The sequence below is a fragment of the Hoplias malabaricus genome, chromosome 14, assembly GCF_029633855.1.
Source record: "Hoplias malabaricus isolate fHopMal1 chromosome 14, fHopMal1.hap1, whole genome shotgun sequence".
Taxonomy (NCBI): Eukaryota; Metazoa; Chordata; class Actinopteri; order Characiformes; family Erythrinidae; genus Hoplias; species Hoplias malabaricus.
The window spans coordinates 11662118-11680977 of NC_089813.1; the positions used below are offsets into that span (position 1 = coordinate 11662118).

General features: G+C 42.3%; 2 protein-coding genes across 2 annotated transcripts; both read right to left on the reverse strand.

Annotated features, from left to right (window-relative positions):
- Positions 1-58: 58 nt before the first annotated feature.
- LOC136666262 (cytosolic sulfotransferase 3-like) lies at positions 59-8932 on the reverse strand. Its single transcript, XM_066644360.1, has 8 exons — positions 8928-8932; positions 8508-8599; positions 5267-5395; positions 5051-5151; positions 4806-4942; positions 1073-1166; positions 718-892; positions 59-171 (listed from the first exon to the last, which is right to left on the reverse strand). Exons 1-8 carry the CDS (start codon positions 8930-8932, stop codon positions 59-61), a joined length of 846 nt encoding a protein of 281 aa, XP_066500457.1.
- A 160-nt stretch (positions 8933-9092) lies between these two features.
- On the reverse strand, positions 9093-16560 carry LOC136665723 (cytosolic sulfotransferase 3-like). Its single transcript, XM_066643420.1, has 7 exons — positions 16422-16560; positions 13034-13162; positions 12757-12857; positions 10350-10480; positions 10107-10200; positions 9752-9926; positions 9093-9205 (listed from the first exon to the last, which is right to left on the reverse strand). Exons 1-7 carry the CDS (start codon positions 16558-16560, stop codon positions 9093-9095), a joined length of 882 nt encoding a protein of 293 aa, XP_066499517.1.
- Positions 16561-18860: the final 2300 nt, after the last annotated feature.

The window sequence follows — 18860 nt, forward strand, 5'->3', positions numbered from 1 at the left end:
ATGAGTACCCAAACATTTCATACTACTATAGCTTTCATTATACTGTGTTAATGTTGCCTTAAATCTCAGTTCGAAACTGGAGAGTGATGTTCTTCATTTTCTGCTTGTAACGTTCCTCCAACTTCTCATTCTGAGCCACAGTGAAGTGATTCTTCCAGTCCCCAACTTTTCCTTTAAAAACAAGCAGACACATGGAACAAATTATTTGGCATGTTGCCACAGTACTTCAACATACATTTGGTTGTCATCAGTAACTGGAGCATGTAACGCACACTATAAACAGTCTCATGTGTATTATGCAAGCCCTCCCCAATGAAAGCACTGCCTTGGATTCCCAACAGCGTCTAATACATATAAATAAGGATTATTATGTGAATGTGAAAGAATAAAATGTATGATTCAATTTAAACCACTTCCATGTACACACATGGCCCAAAGTATTCAGCAACCCAACACTTCTTTCAGAAAATGTACCTGGACTGGACAAAATTATTGGCATCTTCAAAACTGTAAGATTTCACATATTCTGTGCTCTGTTATTTAGGATTTAAACTCATCTGTGGCAAGTGTGTGTAACTGTCAGTATAAAAATACTGCTTGAACACTGTGTGGGAGGCTTATTTTGCAAGACATTTGTTGAGTTTGCGTTAACAAACCATTAGAATCTGTGGAATATCCACATGCTCAAGATTTCAGTCAAACGGATTCATGGCTAACCTTTGCGCATGAAAGTTGTTTCCTTGGTGTCGAAGCCAGGGACTGTAGTGTAGTTAGTCATTTTGTTCTGCTTCATTTGCTCAAAATGAACACCTTGGATGACTCTCTCCCTGTCTTCCACTGATGGAGACAAACCAAGGAAAGAGCACAAACCTTCAAACTCACGCACAGTGTCCTAGGCAAGCAAAAAAAGAAATTTTCCAAAGTTAAATCCTGGATCCACTGTAATCAACATCAAGGATAAACAAGACTATGTGTGGAAATAATGGCCTAACGAGCCCCTCCTTTTCACCCAAGTGATATCAGCCACGTCAACATTGTCAAACTAGTGAATATTCTTCTGTATTTTTCTTACCCCCACCATATCTTCATAAAACATATAGTGAATATTTGAGTACGTCTGCTTCTTCTCCCAGTATCCACGCACATGGTCATACCAAGGACCAAACCTGACTAAAAGATGACACTGAATATGTTACATGGGATTTTACGTATTTTAAAACAACTTTATATTGATATCATTAAGTCGCTCTTCCTTAAATTAATGAAATCACTAGTGAGTATAGGATGTAGTCTTTGGATGTAGTAAATATCTCACTCACTTCTTCCATCTATAAAGTTCTCTAGATAATCCTTCCATTCTCCTGGGTGAGGTGCTGTCATGTTCGCCCGATCAAAGTGATAAAAAGACACAGCGTTGTCTTTAGGTTTGCGTGCTACATAGACAATCTGAAGAGATAAAATATCAAAACTACAGATCAGCTGAAACTGAATACAGAAGGCTATATGTCATAATCCACTGTTGCAAAAAAAAAAAAAACCTCACTTGATAGAGATCATTTTGCTCAAACGCGACTATCCATGGCCAAAATTTTGGAATCATTAACTTAGAATTTGTTCACCTTCGTTAATATGAAAATAAGAATCACTGATTATTTGTCTGCACTTAAAAGTGACAATGCTTTGAGCCCTTAATACGAAGTTGAAAGGTATAAGCCTTGAAAAAAGTAAATGGGAGAAAACAGGAGTCAACATTTGTGAAAGAACAGTAGGGAATTGCCTGAAATAAATGGGATTTACAAATAGAAATGCAGATGAAAACCAGCACTAACACCTAAACTGAAGCAAAGAAGGTTACAGTGTGCTAAAGGGAAGCAGTCGTGGAGTGTGAATGATTGGATGAAGGTGATATTCAGTGACTAAACAGAAATCCATTATTTTTGCCAGAGGCTGTAGATCATTATCTTCACACTGTAGAACAGTGAACAGAGAACAGTGTCGTCAATGCCTCTGCAAGGAAAGTACCTATTGGCTGTCGCTACAAGTTTGGTAAGTGACATCATTGCCTAAGTTACATAATTGTCCATTTGTAATTTACACTGTAGAAGAGAGAAATAACGTCGTGGGGGAGACAAAAAATGAACTACAAATGAACTTGCTTCTGCTGATTCGAGTTTTTTGTCATTGAAATAGGCCATCATTTCTTAAAATAACTTCATGACTTTAATATTTTGTCTAGAGACACACATTACATAAATTAATTTTGTCCTGTATCATTATATGTTAGAATATTACATTTTATCAAAAGACTTATGTGGGATGTTAACTCTACGTCTAAACCTCCTCCTTTATCCTGGCTGGGGGAAGAGCTCACAGAAAGAGTATGTCATCTGACTGAGACTGTGTGAGTCAAATGCAGTGATTCATTTGTGTCAAACTGAAGAAACTTTTACTTTATCATCGGCGGCTTTGGGCATGCACGATTCATTTTCAGTCTGGACGTAGAGTGGAGTTGTTGTGTGTCTCCTCTCTGCTCTGACTGCAACTACTGGGAGACTCACCACCAGTGAGTGCTTTGAGACTGGGGACAGATTCACGGCAGCACCCGCTGTGCATTGAGGACAATAAATGCAGAACGATATGTGCTTTCATGTCCGAGTCTCCAAATGTCTCCAATAAAAGCAGAGAAAGTCGCTAGATTTGTCGCTAGTCTCTGAATACTCGCTAAATAAAGCGACAAAGCCACAAGGTTGGCAACACTGTTAGAGAATAGTTTTTCCCTTATCATGGATAAGGTTGAGATTAGGACTGGACAATAATTCAATATCAATATATAAATAAATGACAATGAAACTGAAACACCTGTCATTTTAGTGTTCAATATTTTGTGTAGAAGGTTCAATTAGCAGAGGGTAAGAGCACAGTTTTGCTCAAAATATTGCAATGCACACAACATTATGGGTGACATACCAGAGTTCAAAAGAGAACAAATTGTTGGTGCACGTCTTGCTGGCGCATCTGTGACCAAAACAGCAAGTCTTTGTGATGTATCAAGAGCCACGGTATTCAGGGTAATGTCAGCACACCACCAAGAAGGACGAAACACATCCAACAAGATTAACTGTGGACGCAAGAGGAAGCTGTCTGAAAGGGATGTTCGGGTGCTAATCCGGATTGTATCCAAAAAACATAAAACCACGGCTGCCCAAATCACGGCAGAATTAAATGTGCACCTCAACTCTCCTGTTTCCACCAGAACTGTCCGTGATGGCGGCACCCGCCGCTCCTGTCATCGTAATGGCGGCTCCCTCAACCGCTCCTGTCCCCATCACTACGGCTTCGGCCGTTTTTGCCCCTGTGACTGTGGATTCGGCCGTCTCTGCCCCTGTGACTGTGGATTCGGCCGTCTCTGCCCCTGTGACTGTGGCTACAGCCGTTTCTGCCCCTGTGACTGTGGCTACTTCCGTTTCTGCCCCTGTGACTGTGGCCACGGCCGCTCCTGGTCATGTCCGTAGGTCGGCCCGAAGGACTCCGGGGCCGATCCCTAGAGTTGTGCCCAGGCTGGCTTCTCAGACTTCCCCTCAGACATTTGCCAGTCCTGGGCACCCACCTGTTATTTTGGTTCCCTTGTCTGTCCCTGTCCTGGTTCCTGTCTCTGTCCTTGTCCCTGTGCCCATGTCAGCCTTTGTCTCTATCCCAGTCCCTGTCACTGTATTCATGTCTGTCCCTCTGAATGTCTTGGTCCCTGTTCCCCTGCCTAGTCAAGTCCAGTCCCCGTGTCCGTCCAGTGTTCAATCACCTGTCTTGCCCCCAGTCCAGTCCTTGTTTCAACCCTCTGTCTCGTCTCATGTCCAGTCCCCTGTTAATCATGTCCAGTCTTCTGTCCCCAAACATGTTCAGTCCCTGTATCCGTCCAGTGTTCAATCACCTGTCTTGTCTCCTGTCCAGCCACCGTTTCAACCCTCTGTCTTGTCCCCTGTCCATTCCCAGTTCTCCATTCTGTCACCTGTCCCGTCTCCTTTCCAGTCTCTTGTTGCCCCCCTTTGTCACTCTCATTTCATGTCCCCAGTCCCATCTCATAGATCCAGTCCTGTCACGTTCCCAGCTCCATTTCCTTTGTCTGTTCCCGTCCTGTCCTGAGTCCTGTCCCCCATGGTTCCTTGTCTTGTCTTAGTCTGTCTTGTTTTCCGTGCCCTCTCCTGTGCCAGCTCCTGGGGGGTTTAGGTGTACGCGCCCCAGGAGTTGCGCGTTCAGGGGGGGGCATCTGTCACGCCCTCGTCTCGTCACCTCTGTTTTCCCCGGTCATGTGCTCTTTTAGCACATGGCTATGTTTTGTTTATGTTCTTGTCTCCGCCCTTGTCCCGCCTTTGTTCTGCCTTCTCGTCCGTGTCATGTGTTAACCCGTCCTCCTCGTTAGCTGTCCAGGTGCATCTCGTCTATGTTGTGTATTTAAGTCCTCTTCCATCTTTTCCTGTGGTCGTTCATTTTGTATTGTCAGTTTACTAGTCAAGTCGTGTTTTTGCTATGTTCCGAGTCCTGTCGTGTTGTCTCTTTCCCTCTCCTAGTCTAGTCATTTTGACCATATCGTCCAGCTCTAATTGAGCTGTAAGTAGAGACAGACAGACAAAAGCTGCGTCATAAATATTAACATTTTCAGATATTCTAAATGTTAAATCTGTGTTCAGAAACTGACAACAGAATATAGAAATGACATACACTGTAAATAACAGTGAAGAGCATAAAGTAAAGAACCCTCCATAATGTACCTTGCAATTCTGTTCCCAGAAAGACTTTGGCAGCAGCTGAACAGGATAATGTGTTTCCCATCCATGAACGTCTGTAGAAATGTATTCCAGTCTCCTGGCTCGGGCTCTGCCTTATTCATCCGGTCAAAGTGAAAATACGAGACTGCGTTGTCTTTAGCATTGCGAGCTACATAGACAACCTGGAGAGGAAATAGGGAACCATAAATGTTAAACCATTAAATGTTAATCCATTTTCAGGAACCATTAGCATTAACTGTGTTTGAGAGCATAGGCTCCAGATACTGTACCCTGCAGTTCTGTTCCCAGAAGGACTTGGGCAACAACTGAACAGGAAGATGAGTTTTGATGAGTCGTGGAGTGGTGGGCAACTTGTTTACCTGCTCCACCCCTGTTCAAGGACAAAAACATGTCACCTGTTCTCATCTGTTTGTGTCCAGAGATAATGACTTATACATCACATCTGAGTTATTGGGTGTCTGATCATGATGAGGATAGTGACTGACCTGAAGGTAACCCAGGGAAAGCTGACTCAAGGAAAGGTACTCGAAAGTATATGGGCAGCGACGTTTGACATTCTGGTGCTGTATTGCCAAAATAGAGAAGGTCCAAAATATAGGACACCCAAGTGGTCCCTGTCATGAAAACACAGCCTTTCACCCATCAAAGTATGGGATTCACGTACAGTTCAATTTACAAAACTTGGTTTTAATGACAAATATATGTATAGTGAATGATCACTTGACTAGAAAAACCTAATTAGTTTCTACACTCATTTTATCAGTTCCACTCACCATACAGGGGCACTTTGTAGTACTACAATTACAGACTGTAGTTCATCTGTTTCTCTGCATATATTCTTATCCCATTTCACCCTGCTCTTTACTGCTCAGAACAACAAGTGCAGCTATGATTTGGGTGGTGAATCATTGTCAGTGCTTCAGTGATGCTGACGTGGTTTTGATGTGTTAGCATGTGTTGTGCTGCTATGAGTGGATCAGACACAGCAGTGCTGTTGGAGTTTTAAAGCTCTCAGTGCCACTGCTGGACTGGAAATATTCCACCAATCAAAAATACAGCGATAGAAGCAACCTGTGTCCACTGATGAGCTACTTTCCCTGACGTTATATCTACAAAGTGGATCAACGGGTTAGATGTGTCTTATGGAGTGGGCAGTGAGTGGACACCATGTTTAAAACTACACCAGCTACATAGAGAAGTGCATCGATGATGTGACCATCTCCAAGACCATCACCATCCGCTCCAACCAGAAGCCGAGGTTGAATGCAGAGGTGCGTGTGCTACTGAAGGCTAGAGATGTCACTTTCAAATCAGGCGATAAGGCGGCCCTGAGAACAGCGAGGGCCAAATTCTCCCGAGCTATCAGAGAGGCAAAGCGTGCACACGGTCAGATCATCCACAGCCACTTCCAGAGCAGTAGAGACACTCGGCGCATGTGGCAGGGCATCCAGAGCATCACCAGCTACAAGACTACACCACCTGCTTGTGACGGAGATGCTTCCCTACCAGACGTGCTGAACCATTTCTACGCACGGTTTGAGGCGCAGAACAACGTAACGGCGAGAAAAACCACCCCTTCTCCCAGCGACCAGGTGCTGTCTTTTACTGCAGCCGACGTGAGGAAAACTCTATGCAGAGTCGACCCGCGGAAAGCTGCTGGACCAGAAAACATTCCCGGCAGAGTGCTCAGAGAATGTGCAGACCAGCTTGCTGATGTCTTTACTGATATCTTCAACATCTCTCTTAGCAGCGCCGTTGTTCCAACATGCTTTAAGAACACCACCATCATCCCTGTGCCTAAGAATTCTTCTGTGTCCTGCCTCAATGACTATCGTCCCGTTGCACTCACACCTGTTATCACAAAGTGCTTCGAGAGGCTTGTCATGAGGCACATCAAAACCCTACTTCCCCCCACACTGGACCCTCTACAGTTCGCGCATCGTCCTAAACCTTCAACAGACGATGCCATATCCACCACGCTCCACCTGACACTCACCCACCTGGACAAGAAAGACACATACGCCCGAATGCTGTTCATAGACTTCAGCTCAGCATTCAACACCATCATTCCTCAGCACCTGATCGGGAAGCTGAATATACTGGGCCTTAACACTTCTCTCTGCAACTGGATCCTGGACTTCCTGACTAGGAGACCTCAGTCAGTCCGGATTGGTAGGAACACCTCCAGCACCATCACACTGAACACTGGAGCCCCCCAGGGCTGCGTGCTCAGTCCACTGCTGTTCACACTGCTGACCCATGACTGTGCAGCGATGCACAGCTCAAATCATATCATCAAGTTCACTGATGACACGACTGTGGTGGGTCTCATCAGTAAGAACTACAAGTCAGCATACAGAGAGGAGGTGCAGCGGCTAACTGACTGGTGTGAAGTCAACAACCTGTCTCTGAACGTGGACAAAACCAAAGAGATGGTTGTAGACTTCAGAAAAACAAGGGGTGAGCACTCGCCGCTGAACATCGACAACTCTGCTGTGGAGATTGTCAAGAATACCAAATTCCTTGGTGTTCACCTAGTGGATGATTTTACCTGGTCCACTAACACCAGTAACATCAGAAAGAAAGCCCAGCAACGCCTCTACTTCCTGCGAAGGCTGAAGAAGGTTCATCTCCCACCTCCTATCCTCACCACTTTTTACAGAGGAGTCATCGAGAGCATCATGACCAGCTGCATCCCTGTCTGGTTTGGGAACTGCACTGTGGCAGTCCCTCCAGCGGATCGTGAGGACAGCTGAGAAGATTATCGGTGTGTCTCTTCCCTCCATCACAGACATTTACACCACTCGCTGCACCCGCAAAGCACTCAGCATTGTGGGAGATCACACACACTCTTCAACCTACTGCCGTCTGGAAAAAGGTATCGAAGCATTCGAGCCCTCACATCCAGACTCCATAACAGCTTCTTCCCACATGCTATCAGACTCCTAAACACCTAGAGACTGAGACGGGACTGAAGAAGCGCACCCACACACCTTCACAAAACACTGGTTTGTTGGACTGAAAATGATATACGGAAAACGAGTTTACACATATCATGTTTACATCATGGTTACATCCAGTCACCGTTTACAGCACAAATACACTTTAAATTGCAGTGTCTCTCCCCCTCAGCCCCCCCCCCCCCCCCCCCCCCCCCCCGCCCCCCGTACTTATGGTTTTGCACTGTCTTGTATTGTATTGTATTGTATTGTATGGCTATTGTTTTGTATTTTCTTAACCATGTCTTTTGCACTTTAATGCGTGTGCACTGTTTCATGTTTGCACTAGGTGCACTTTAATCTTGTGTATTGTTTTATGTAGCACCTTGGTCCTGGAGGAACGCTATTTCATTTCACTGTGTACTGTAAACACTGTATACTGCTGAAATGACAATAAACTTCTTGAACTTGAACTTGAAAAACTTGAGCAGCACTGCTGTCTGATCCACTCGTACCAGCTCAAGACACGCAACACATTCCCACCACGTCAGTATCACTGCAGCGCAGACAATGATCCATTATATAACATCAGAAAGCATGCAGACAAACAGGTCTACAGACTACAGTCTGTATTTATATAACTTCAGAGTGCTCCTGTATTGTCAGTTGAGCTGATAAAATGGACAATGAGTGTAGATACAAGGTAGATGTTCCTAATCCAGTGATCGCTCTGTGTATAATAGATTACTTTTATTATCAAATTATGAATTAAAACATATCCACACACCTGCTTTGGGAAAAGTGGAAACAACAATGTCATCTGGTCTCGCCTGAAAGTTCTGAAGGTTCTCCCAGTTGTCAGTTGTTTTTTTTTCTTTTCTTTTTAAACTCTAAGCTTGTAGCAACTTACTTGGCCAACTTTCACTATCGTCCCCTACCACAGGATTGTCAGAATGAGGGTTTGCGTGCTGCCGCATGTGCTTGAGAAAGATGCTGTCTCACTGAACACTGTGAGTGAGAGGAAGGAAAAAAAAAACTGGTCCAGGATGTACAGTTGTATACAAAGGATTTTTCACCTCAGGTCAATGACTTGGTTTATTTGATTTATTGATTTTTCCAGGTGAGTACAGGTTAAATTGCCCTCTAAAGGGGCAAAGGTTAAACATTAACATTCTGAATAAAAATGTACCTTAAAATTTGCACATACCTCATTTTTAATTATATTTTCCAGTTTTAAATGTATGCATTTTAATGTGCATAATATTTTTCTCTGTAGACCATGATATTTTCACTTACACAATGTGTAATTTGGCCATGAGTACCCAAACATTTCATACTACTATAGCTTTCATTATACTGTGTTAATGTTGCCTTAAATCTCAGTTCGAAACTGGAGAGTGGTGTTCTTCATTTTCTGCTTGTAACGTTCCTCCAACTTCTCATTCTGAGCCACAGTGAAGTGATTCTTCCAGTCCCCAACTTTTCCTTTAAAAACAAGCAGACACATGGAACAAATTATTTGGCATGGTGCCACAGTACTTCAACATACATTTGGTTGTCATCAGTAACTGGAGCATGTAACGCACACTATAAACAGTCTCATGTGTATTATGCAAGCCCTCCCCAATGAAAGCACTGCCTTGGATTCCCAACAGCGTCTAATACATATAAATAAGGATTATTATGTGAATGTGAAAGAATAAAATATATGCTTTAATTCAAACCACTTCCATGTACACACATGGCCCAAAGTATTCAGCAACCCAACACTTCTTTCAGAAAATGTACCTGGACTGGACAAAATTATTGGCATCTTCAAAACTGTAAGATTTCACATATTCTGTGCTCTGTTATTTAGGATTTGAACTCATCTGTGGCAAGTGTGTGTAACTGTCAGTATAAAAATACTGCTTGAACACTGTGTGGGAGGCTTATTTTGCAAGACATTTGTTGAGTTTGCGTTAACAAACCATTAGAATCTGTGGAATATTCACATGCTCAAGATTTCAGTCAAACGGATTCATGGCTGACCTTTGCGCATGAAAGTTGTTTCCTTGGTGTCGAAGCCAGGGACTGTAGTGTAGTTAGTCATTTTGTTCTGCTTCATTTGCTCAAAATGAACACCTTGGATGACTCTCTCCCTGTCTTCCACTGATGGAGACAAACCAAGGAAAGAGCACAAACCTTCAAACTCACGCACAGTGTCCTAGGCAAGCAAAAAAAGAAATTTTCCAAAGTTAAATCCTGGATCCACTGTAATCAACATCAAGGATAAACAAGACTATGTGTGGAAATAATGGCCTAACGAGCCCCTCCTTTTCACCCAAGTGATACCAGCCACGTCAACATTGTCAAATTAGTGAATATTCTTCTGTATTTTTCTTACCCCCACCATATCTTCATAAAACATATAGTGAATATTTGAGTACGTCTGCTTCTTCTCCCAGTATCCACGCACATGGTCATACCAAGGACCAAACCTGACTAAAAGATGACACTGAATATGTTACATGGGATTTTATGTATTTTAAAACAACGTTATATTGATATCATTAAGTCGCTCTTCCTTAAATTAATGAAATCACTAGTGAGTATAGGATGTAGTCTTTGGATGTAGTAAATATCTCACTCACTTCTTCCATCTATAAAGTTCTCTAGATAATCCTTCCATTCTCCTGGGTGAGGTGCTGTCATGTTCGCCCGATCAAAGTGATAAAAAGACACAGCGTTGTCTTTAGGATTGCGTGCTACATAGACAATCTGAAGAGATAAAATATCAAAACTACAGATCAGCTGAAACTGAATACAGAAGGCTATATGTCATAATCCACTGTTGCAAAAAAAAAAAAACCTCACTTGATAGAGATCATTTTGCTCAAACGCGACTATCCATGGCCAAAATTTTGGAATCATTAACTTAGAATTTGTTCACCTTCGTTAATATGAAAATAAGAATCACTGATTATTTGTCTGCACTTAAAAGTGACAATGCTTTGAGCCCTTAATACGAAGTTGAAAGGTATAAGCCTTGAAAAAAGTAAATGGGAGAAAACAGGAGTCAACATTTGTGAAAGAACAGTAGGGAATTGCCTGAAATAAATGGGATTTACAAATAGAAATGCAGATGAAAACCAGCACTAACACCTAAACTGAAGCAAAGAAGGTTACAGTGGACTAAAGGGAAGCAGTCGTGGAGTGTGAATGATTGGATGAAGGTGATATTCAGTGACTAAACAGAAATCTATTATTTTTGCCAGAGGCTGTAGATCATTATCTTCACACTGTAGAACAGTGAACAGAGAACAGTGTCGTCAATGCCTCTGCAAGGAAAGTACCTATTGGCTGTCGCTACAAGTTTGGTAAGTGACATCATTGCCTAAGTTACATAATTGTCCGTTTGTAATTGACACTGTAGAAGAGAGAAATAACGTCGTGGGGGAGACAAAAAATGAACTTTCTTGTGACTGTGGCTACGGCCGTTTCTGCCCCTGTGACTGTGGCTAGGGCCGTTTCTGCCCCCGTGACTGTGGCTAAGGCCATTTCTGCCCCTGTGACTGTGGCTACGGCCATTTCTGCCCCTGTGACTGTGGCTACGGCCGTTCCGGCACCCGTGACTGTGGCACCTGTGACTTTGTCTCTGTCCCAGTCCCTGTCACTGTATTCGTGTCTGTCCCTCTGAATGTCTTGGTCCCTGTTCCCCTGCCTAGTCAAGTCCAGTCCCCGTGTCCGTCCAGTGTTCAATCACCTGTCTTGCCTCCAGTCCAGTCCCTGTTTCAACCCTCTGTCTCGTCTCATGTCCAGTCCCCTGTTAATCATGTCCAGTCTTCTGTCCCCAAACATGTTCAGTCCCTGTATCCGTCCAGTGTTCAATCACCTGTCTTGTCTCCTGTCCAGCCACCGTTTCAACCCTCTGTCTTGTCCCCTGTCCATTCCCAGTTCTCCATTCTGTCACCTGTCCCGTCTCCTTTCCAGTCTCTTGTTGCCCCCCTTTGTCAGTCTCATTTCATGTCCCCAGTCCCATCTCATAGATCCAGTCCTGTCACGTTCCCAGCTCCATTTCCTTTGTCTGTTCCCGTCCTGTCCTGAGTCCTGTCCCCCATGGTTCCTTGTCTTGTCTCAGTCTGTCTTGTTTTCCGTGCCCTCTCCTGTGCCAGCTCCTGGGGGGTTTAGGTGTACGCGCCCCAGGAGTTGCGCGTTCAGGGGGGGGCATCTGTCACGCCCTCGTCTCGTCACCTCTGTTTTCCCCGGTCATGTGCTCTTTTAGCACATGGCTATGTTTTGTTTATGTTCTTGTCTCCGCCCTTGTCCCGCCTTTGTTCCGCCTTCTCGTCCGTGTCATGTGTTAACCCGTTCTCCTCGTTAGCTGTCCAGGTGCGTCTCGTCTATGTCGTCCCTTCCATCACTTCCTGTGGTCGTTCATTTTGTATTGTTAGTTTACTAGTCAAGTCGTGTTTTTGCTATGTTCCGAGTCCTGTCGTGTTGTCTCTTTCCCTCTCCTAGTCTAGTTGTTTCGTTTCCCAGTCATGTCGTGTTGTTTCCTTCCTTCCCTGTCTCAAGTAGTTTATAATTCCCGTCTTGTTGTTACCTTTATAGTTATCTTTTGTAAAAATAAATCTCTCCCAGTTCTAGCAAGCGCGTCCGCCTCTGTCAGTCCGTCCCGTGATCCGTGACACAATTTTAAAGTTAATAATATTAATATTGACAAAGCCTAGAGGTTTTTTCTTGATGATGTCATCATATTGCTTTCAGCTCTTGGCAGATATTCTGTGGCTTTTTTATTGTTCATATCGATATCGAAATTGCATCATATTGACCGAAATTAAGAAATACATCGTGATATAAATTTTGACCATATCGTCCAGCTCTAATTGAGCTGTAAGTAGAGACAGACAGACAAAAGCTGCGTCATAAATATTAACATTTTCAGATATTCTAAATGTTAAATCTGTGTTCAGAAACTGACAACAGAATATAGAAATGACATACACTGTAAATAACAGTGAAGAGCATAAAGTAAAGAACCCTCCATAATGTACCTTGCAATTCTGTTCCCAGAAAGACTTTGGCAGCAGCTGAACAGGATAATGTGTTTTCATGATTCGTGGCCTGGTGGACAGCTTCTCTGCCATCTCCACACCTGGTAAGGATAAATACCTCTTTATAAAATTCCTCAGTGTTTGTATTTGGCCTGTTGGTCCAGCCTTAAAGTGTGCTCAAACAGTAGCTAATGCTTCATGACTGTTTTGTTTTGAATTTATGCCTACTCTTTAGAAAGATAGTTTGTATTGTGTCAGGAAGAGCAGGGCCACTGACCTGTAGGAACCCCAGCGAAGGCTGCCTCAAGGAAAGGTACGCGCAAGAAGATTTCAACAGAAGTCTGGCGCTCTGGTGCTGTGTTGCCAAAGTAGAGTAGGTCCAAAATATTGGACATCCAGGTAGATCCTGTTGTAGAACAGTATAGGAAGGTAAAGATTGTGCTGTGTGACCAGTGACATTTTCTTTGCTGAGTTGTCTATTAGCTAACATGTTATAAAAGTTGTGTTGAGTTTCACAGTGGTCCAATGAAGCAATGAGAACTGTGAAATGTGTGTATGCAAAATCTCATGCCAAAATGGTGATTTATAAAGAAATATCCATCCATCCATTATCTGTAAACGCTTATCCAATTCAGGGTCACAGTGGGTACAGAGCCTACCTGGAATCATTGGGTGCAATGTGGGATTACACCCTGGAGGGGGCACCAGTCCTTCTCAGGGCAACACACACACTTACACATTCACTCACACCTATGGTCACTTTTGAGTTGCCAATCAACCTACCAACGTGTGTTTTTGGACTGTGGGAGGAAACCAGAGCACCCAGAGGAAACCCACGCAGACACAGGGAGAACACACCAAACTCCTCACAGACAGTCACCCGGAGTGGGAATCGAACCAACAACCTCTAGGTCCCTGGAGCGACTGGTGTGACACTACCTGCTGCACCACCATGCCGCCCCTTATAAAGAAATACTTTACGTAAAAATGAGCATATACGTAAGCAAGGTTTGAATCATGCGTACCCAGAAAACTCTGCGGAGAGAGTGGTAGTGGTAAAATTATGTGGTAAAATAAACAATAGCAAGTAAATGTACAAACCATCCTCAAACGTATCAGTCCTTAACACAGATTAAGATTAAAAAACGAAGATTAAAAAAGAATTAATGAAGATTAACACTCCCAACACTTGAATATGAAATAGCTTTAAAATTGCAGAATATATAAAAATTTCATTACATGCTGTATCTCATTCTACTTTATTTGTAGTATTATATTACTCTAGCTTGTTTCGAAAAGTGCCATACAAGTTCATTATTATTATTATTATTATTATTATTATTATTATTATTATTAGTATTACTATTATTATAAGAAATTAAACTCCATAATAAGTAGACAGTAATTTGTTATTTGCTGATAATTGTTGTCGATAATTACAAGCCTAAACAGCTGTAACTTGTGCACAATCACAGGTCTAAACATAGGCTGGTGCACTGTCTGTCAAAATGGCTTTTTTTTTCATTTATTCACTCACACCTATGGACACTTATTCACCTATCAACATATGTTGTTGGATCTTTCGAGGAAACCGGAGCACCCGGAGTTAACCCACACAGACACAGGGGGAACCCCACCCATGCACACTCTACTCCAGAAACCAGAATTACTGGGTATCTTAGAGTTCATTTCATCATTTACTCATTAGTCAGCTATGTACATATAATCCCTTAATATATATAGGCAAAGCAGTGTAAAATATCTCTGAAGTATGTGATGATGATTACTGTGGTAAATCACACGTCCTGAGCCTAAAGCACCATGAAACTCTGCTAGTGCCTGTAATGAAAGTAGCTGACCATGTCCTTCTCTGTAGGTGCACTGTAAATAATGTTAAAGGATCTATAATTACATTCAGAACTCCAGTGAATTCAAAATAGTGGCTGCATTCCTTATTTATAAAAAAAATGACAGTAATATTCACTTGCTTAAACGGTCATATTTTGAATTCAATTTTGTAATCTATAATTATTCTTATCCTTTCATTAATTCATTATCTGTAACCGCTTCTCCAGTTCAGGGTCGCAGTGTGTACCTGGAATCATTGGGCGCAAAGCAGGAATACACCCTGGAGGGGGCACCAGTCCTTCACAGGGCAACACACACACTCACGGACACTTTTGAGTCACCAATCCACCTACCAACGTGTGTTTTTGGACTGTGGGAGGAAACCGGAGCACCCGGAGGAAACCCACACGGACAACACACCAACTCCTCACAGACAGTCACCCGGAGCGGGAATCGAACTCACAACCTCCAGGCCCCTGGAGCTGTGTGACTGCGACACTACCTGCTGCGCCACCGTGCTGCCAAAATTGTTCTTAGAAGTACAAAACAAGTTCTGAGTAGAAATGAGTATCATACCCTTTACTTACTCTGTACGTATTTTATCTTACTTAACAGGTACATACTCTGTACTTGTCCAGTAATTAGCAGGCTGTAATTTAAAGTGTTACCGTTTTATAAACGAGGTCCCAGGTGGGTTATCATAGAGCTGAACTTAGTTAGCAGTGTTGTTCAGATACATCATACCATTCAAGGGATTTTCAGTGCTTATCCACATCATAAATGTCTTCTAAGAAAACATTCCCAACACCATCAGGCTGCCAATGCTGAAATGTACAACTGACATTAAAGTCATGTTACACCAGATTCTGATCCTTCAATAAAACTGATGCTAAAGAAACCTGTTTTAGATGACCATATGCTCAGTGTAGACATGCTTTTTCTTTTCAAACTACATCATTATCCTTTATTGTTTTTGTTTTACATTGTCTCATGTTGGGTGGCACTGTGGCACAGCAGGTAGTGTCGCAGTCACACAGCTCCAGGGACCTGTAGGTTGTGGGTTCGATTGTGGGTACCTGTCTGTGGTGTGTTCTCCCCGTGTCTGCGTGGGTTTCTTCCGGGTGTTCCGGTTTCCTCCCACAGTCCAAAAACACACGTTGGTAGGTGGATTGGCGACTCAAAAGTGTCCATAGGTGTGTATGTGAATGTGTGTGTATTGCCCTGTGAAGGACTGGCGCCCCCTCCAGGGTGTATTCCCACCTTGCGCCCAATGATTCCAGGTAGGCTCTGGACACACCGCGACCCTGAACTGGATAAGCGCTTACAGATAATGAATGAATGAATGTCTCATGTTGCATAACATGTTAATGACAGTCTGCACACCACTGTTTAATGCAAAAGTGAGTGAATGTGTGTGTTGCCCTCTGAAGGACTGGCACTCCCTCCAGTGTGTATACCTGCCAATGAATTACTTGAATGAGACCCAACTCTGAATGAGAATCTCTCCAATCTTTAACCCTGCAAATTATTCCCTCACGTTTCAAGTTCACTACAGATTTCTGAGGGATGCAATATACTTGGTAAACGATTAAAGAAAAGTAGTATGTGAAAGTCATATAATGGCAGTTGTTGGGACATTACAGAACCAGCATGTTTAGTACTAGCTTTTATATTTCTTTTGTAAATTTCAATGCTGTTAAAGTTAGACGATGCTTGAAACACTGGTCTGCCTGATTTATCCCGCACACTGTATGACATGATTTGTACGTACAATTTGGATTTGTATGGTATTTGATCCCTTAAAACAGCTCACATACCTGCTTTGGGATATGAGACAATGAGGACGTCATCTGGTCTTGCCTGGAAATTCTTATAATTCTCCCAGTTGTCACAGTAGATATTGATCATAGAGATGCCTTTGAAATCAATTAGGTTCGATCGACCGAGGGTCTGCATTTGCAGCATGAAAACAAATTGTTCATGTTCATTCAGGCAAATGTAAAAATTAATATTAAATCAACAAATATAATATAGCTTTGAAGTCATGTCTTAGTAAAATATTGTAGAAGTTGACTCACCAAAGGAAATTTAAAATTTTCCATGGTAAAAAGAGTCTTCGTTTGATGCTCTTCTTATTATACCACTTGCTTTACTCTTTTGATTCACCTTCACACGCTCTTCCCTTGCACTGCTTGCCACAACCAATCTGACACTTGCTACTGATGACTTTGCCCTTTCCTTTTTTTCCCTCTCTAATCTTTGCCTATCCCATAGGTCATTTGCACCATTTCCTAATATGCACACAAGCATCACCAGTTTTATTGAGAGTGTTTCCAAGGTTCTGAATCTTTCTTGAACTCACCACTCTTAAAACATGCTTACAAAATACTTTTTTAAGATACTCACTTCAATTTTTCAACTTTCAAAAATCATCATAAAATTCCTGGAAACAGGCGTATGAAGTCAACACAATTTTAAAATCTACAATTATAATAAAATGAGGCATAAGTATATTAACTAATTAAAGGTACAAATATGCACCACCACAGAGACAAATTTTCTGAGAGTGTAGTTTTATTGAAAATCAAGACTGTCATGTAATGGTAAATGGTACATTTCTTGGAGTTACATTTGCTTCCAGATAAACAAATTATGTTGTGTATCTTGTTGAGTACAGTGTACTCACTGGCCAAGTTGGGTCAGATGTACTATACCATATGCCAGTTTAGGACCTTGAGCCAGCAAACGCAAATGCTTTTGTGAAAAGTATTACCTCATGGTCAGATGTTTAATTTATGTGTTTCTTTGTGTATTTTTGAGTTTAGCCTGTTTAACAATAATAATAAAAAAAAGGGCCTTAAAACCCCATGGAACCTAAATCTGAGTTTCATCTGGCTCCTCTGAGCCCACAGTGTAAACACTTATGAATATCTTCCAAAAGTATAATATAAGTCTGCTGTATTTCACCAGTCCTAAAATTGGTAATGTTTATGTATGTTTCACCCTAACCAATCACAAGGCTAGCATAGTTCTGCTCTGCCCTCTCGGGTCTTGAGCTGCTAATTCCAAGCCTTACATGAGACTTCATTCATTCATTTATTCATTGTCAGTGGTTTTCAAATTTTTCTATCATTCCCAATCTCAGACGAAGCGGAATTTCTGCACCCCACCTGTCCCTTATCGCCCCCAAAATATGGCAATAAAATATACATGCAAGTTTACAATTCTCTAATTTATTCAAGTAACATGAGCTTGTCTCTAAATCAGTAGCTTAACCTTATAACACCAGATACAATCTGTGCAAAAGTGGGCAAAGGCAGGTGCAAGGGCGTAGGAGCGAGTTTGATATTGGTGAGGGACATATTTGTTGAGTCATACCCAAAATATTAGCTATAAACTGATTCCTATGTAGATAAGGCAGTAAAATACTGTATTCATAATGTGGAACAGCATTTGATTAAAATTAACATTAGAGACGCTGTGTCCCAAACAACACACTATAGAACTTTACACACTACACAGAAACAGTGCTAAAGGTGGTAGTGATATATATGTATTTTCACACTTCTGAGCAGCAGTGTGCAGTTTGGGACCTGGCCAGAGACGAACATTAATTTGTTGCATGTTTAGAGCCCTTTCTCACAAACTGAACACAGGTAAATATACATATACATTATGTATACATACATAAATATACAAGCCGCTTACATAGCTGTAATCATCTTTGTAATCATCATTGTTATCTGTTGTGCTCTTGTTACTGACCTCAAGCCCAGAGCTGGTAAAAACTAACTTTATAAACCAGACTCTGATGTTGAATCATTGGCCAGTGAAGCGAGAAGGGTATCTCTGCAGGCAGCTCCAAGTGGGAGGTACAGCTCCAAGTGGGAGGTACAGCTCCAAGTGGGCCGTACAGCTCCAAGTGAGCGCAGAAGAACAGTTTAAGCACAAATCAATCACGTCGCTGGCTTCGAGATATGTAGTTGTCATAAAGGCTCTGGAGATGACCCAGAGGCTAAAGAACCCTTTTTATTTGTTTTTGAAAACAGGGCTGATATGGAGCTGTTTCTAAAAGATTGTGTTGATGAGCAGGGTCTCAGGGTCAATGCGATGTTTGTGGTTACGCCATGCCCCTCACCTCAGAATTTTTAAGGCATGTAAACTGGACTGTAGGGCCCTCACCTCAATTCTGAAGGCACAGATACTAGACTGCAGGGCACCTTATACACCACAGTTCAGACAGTGTGTATAGTTTG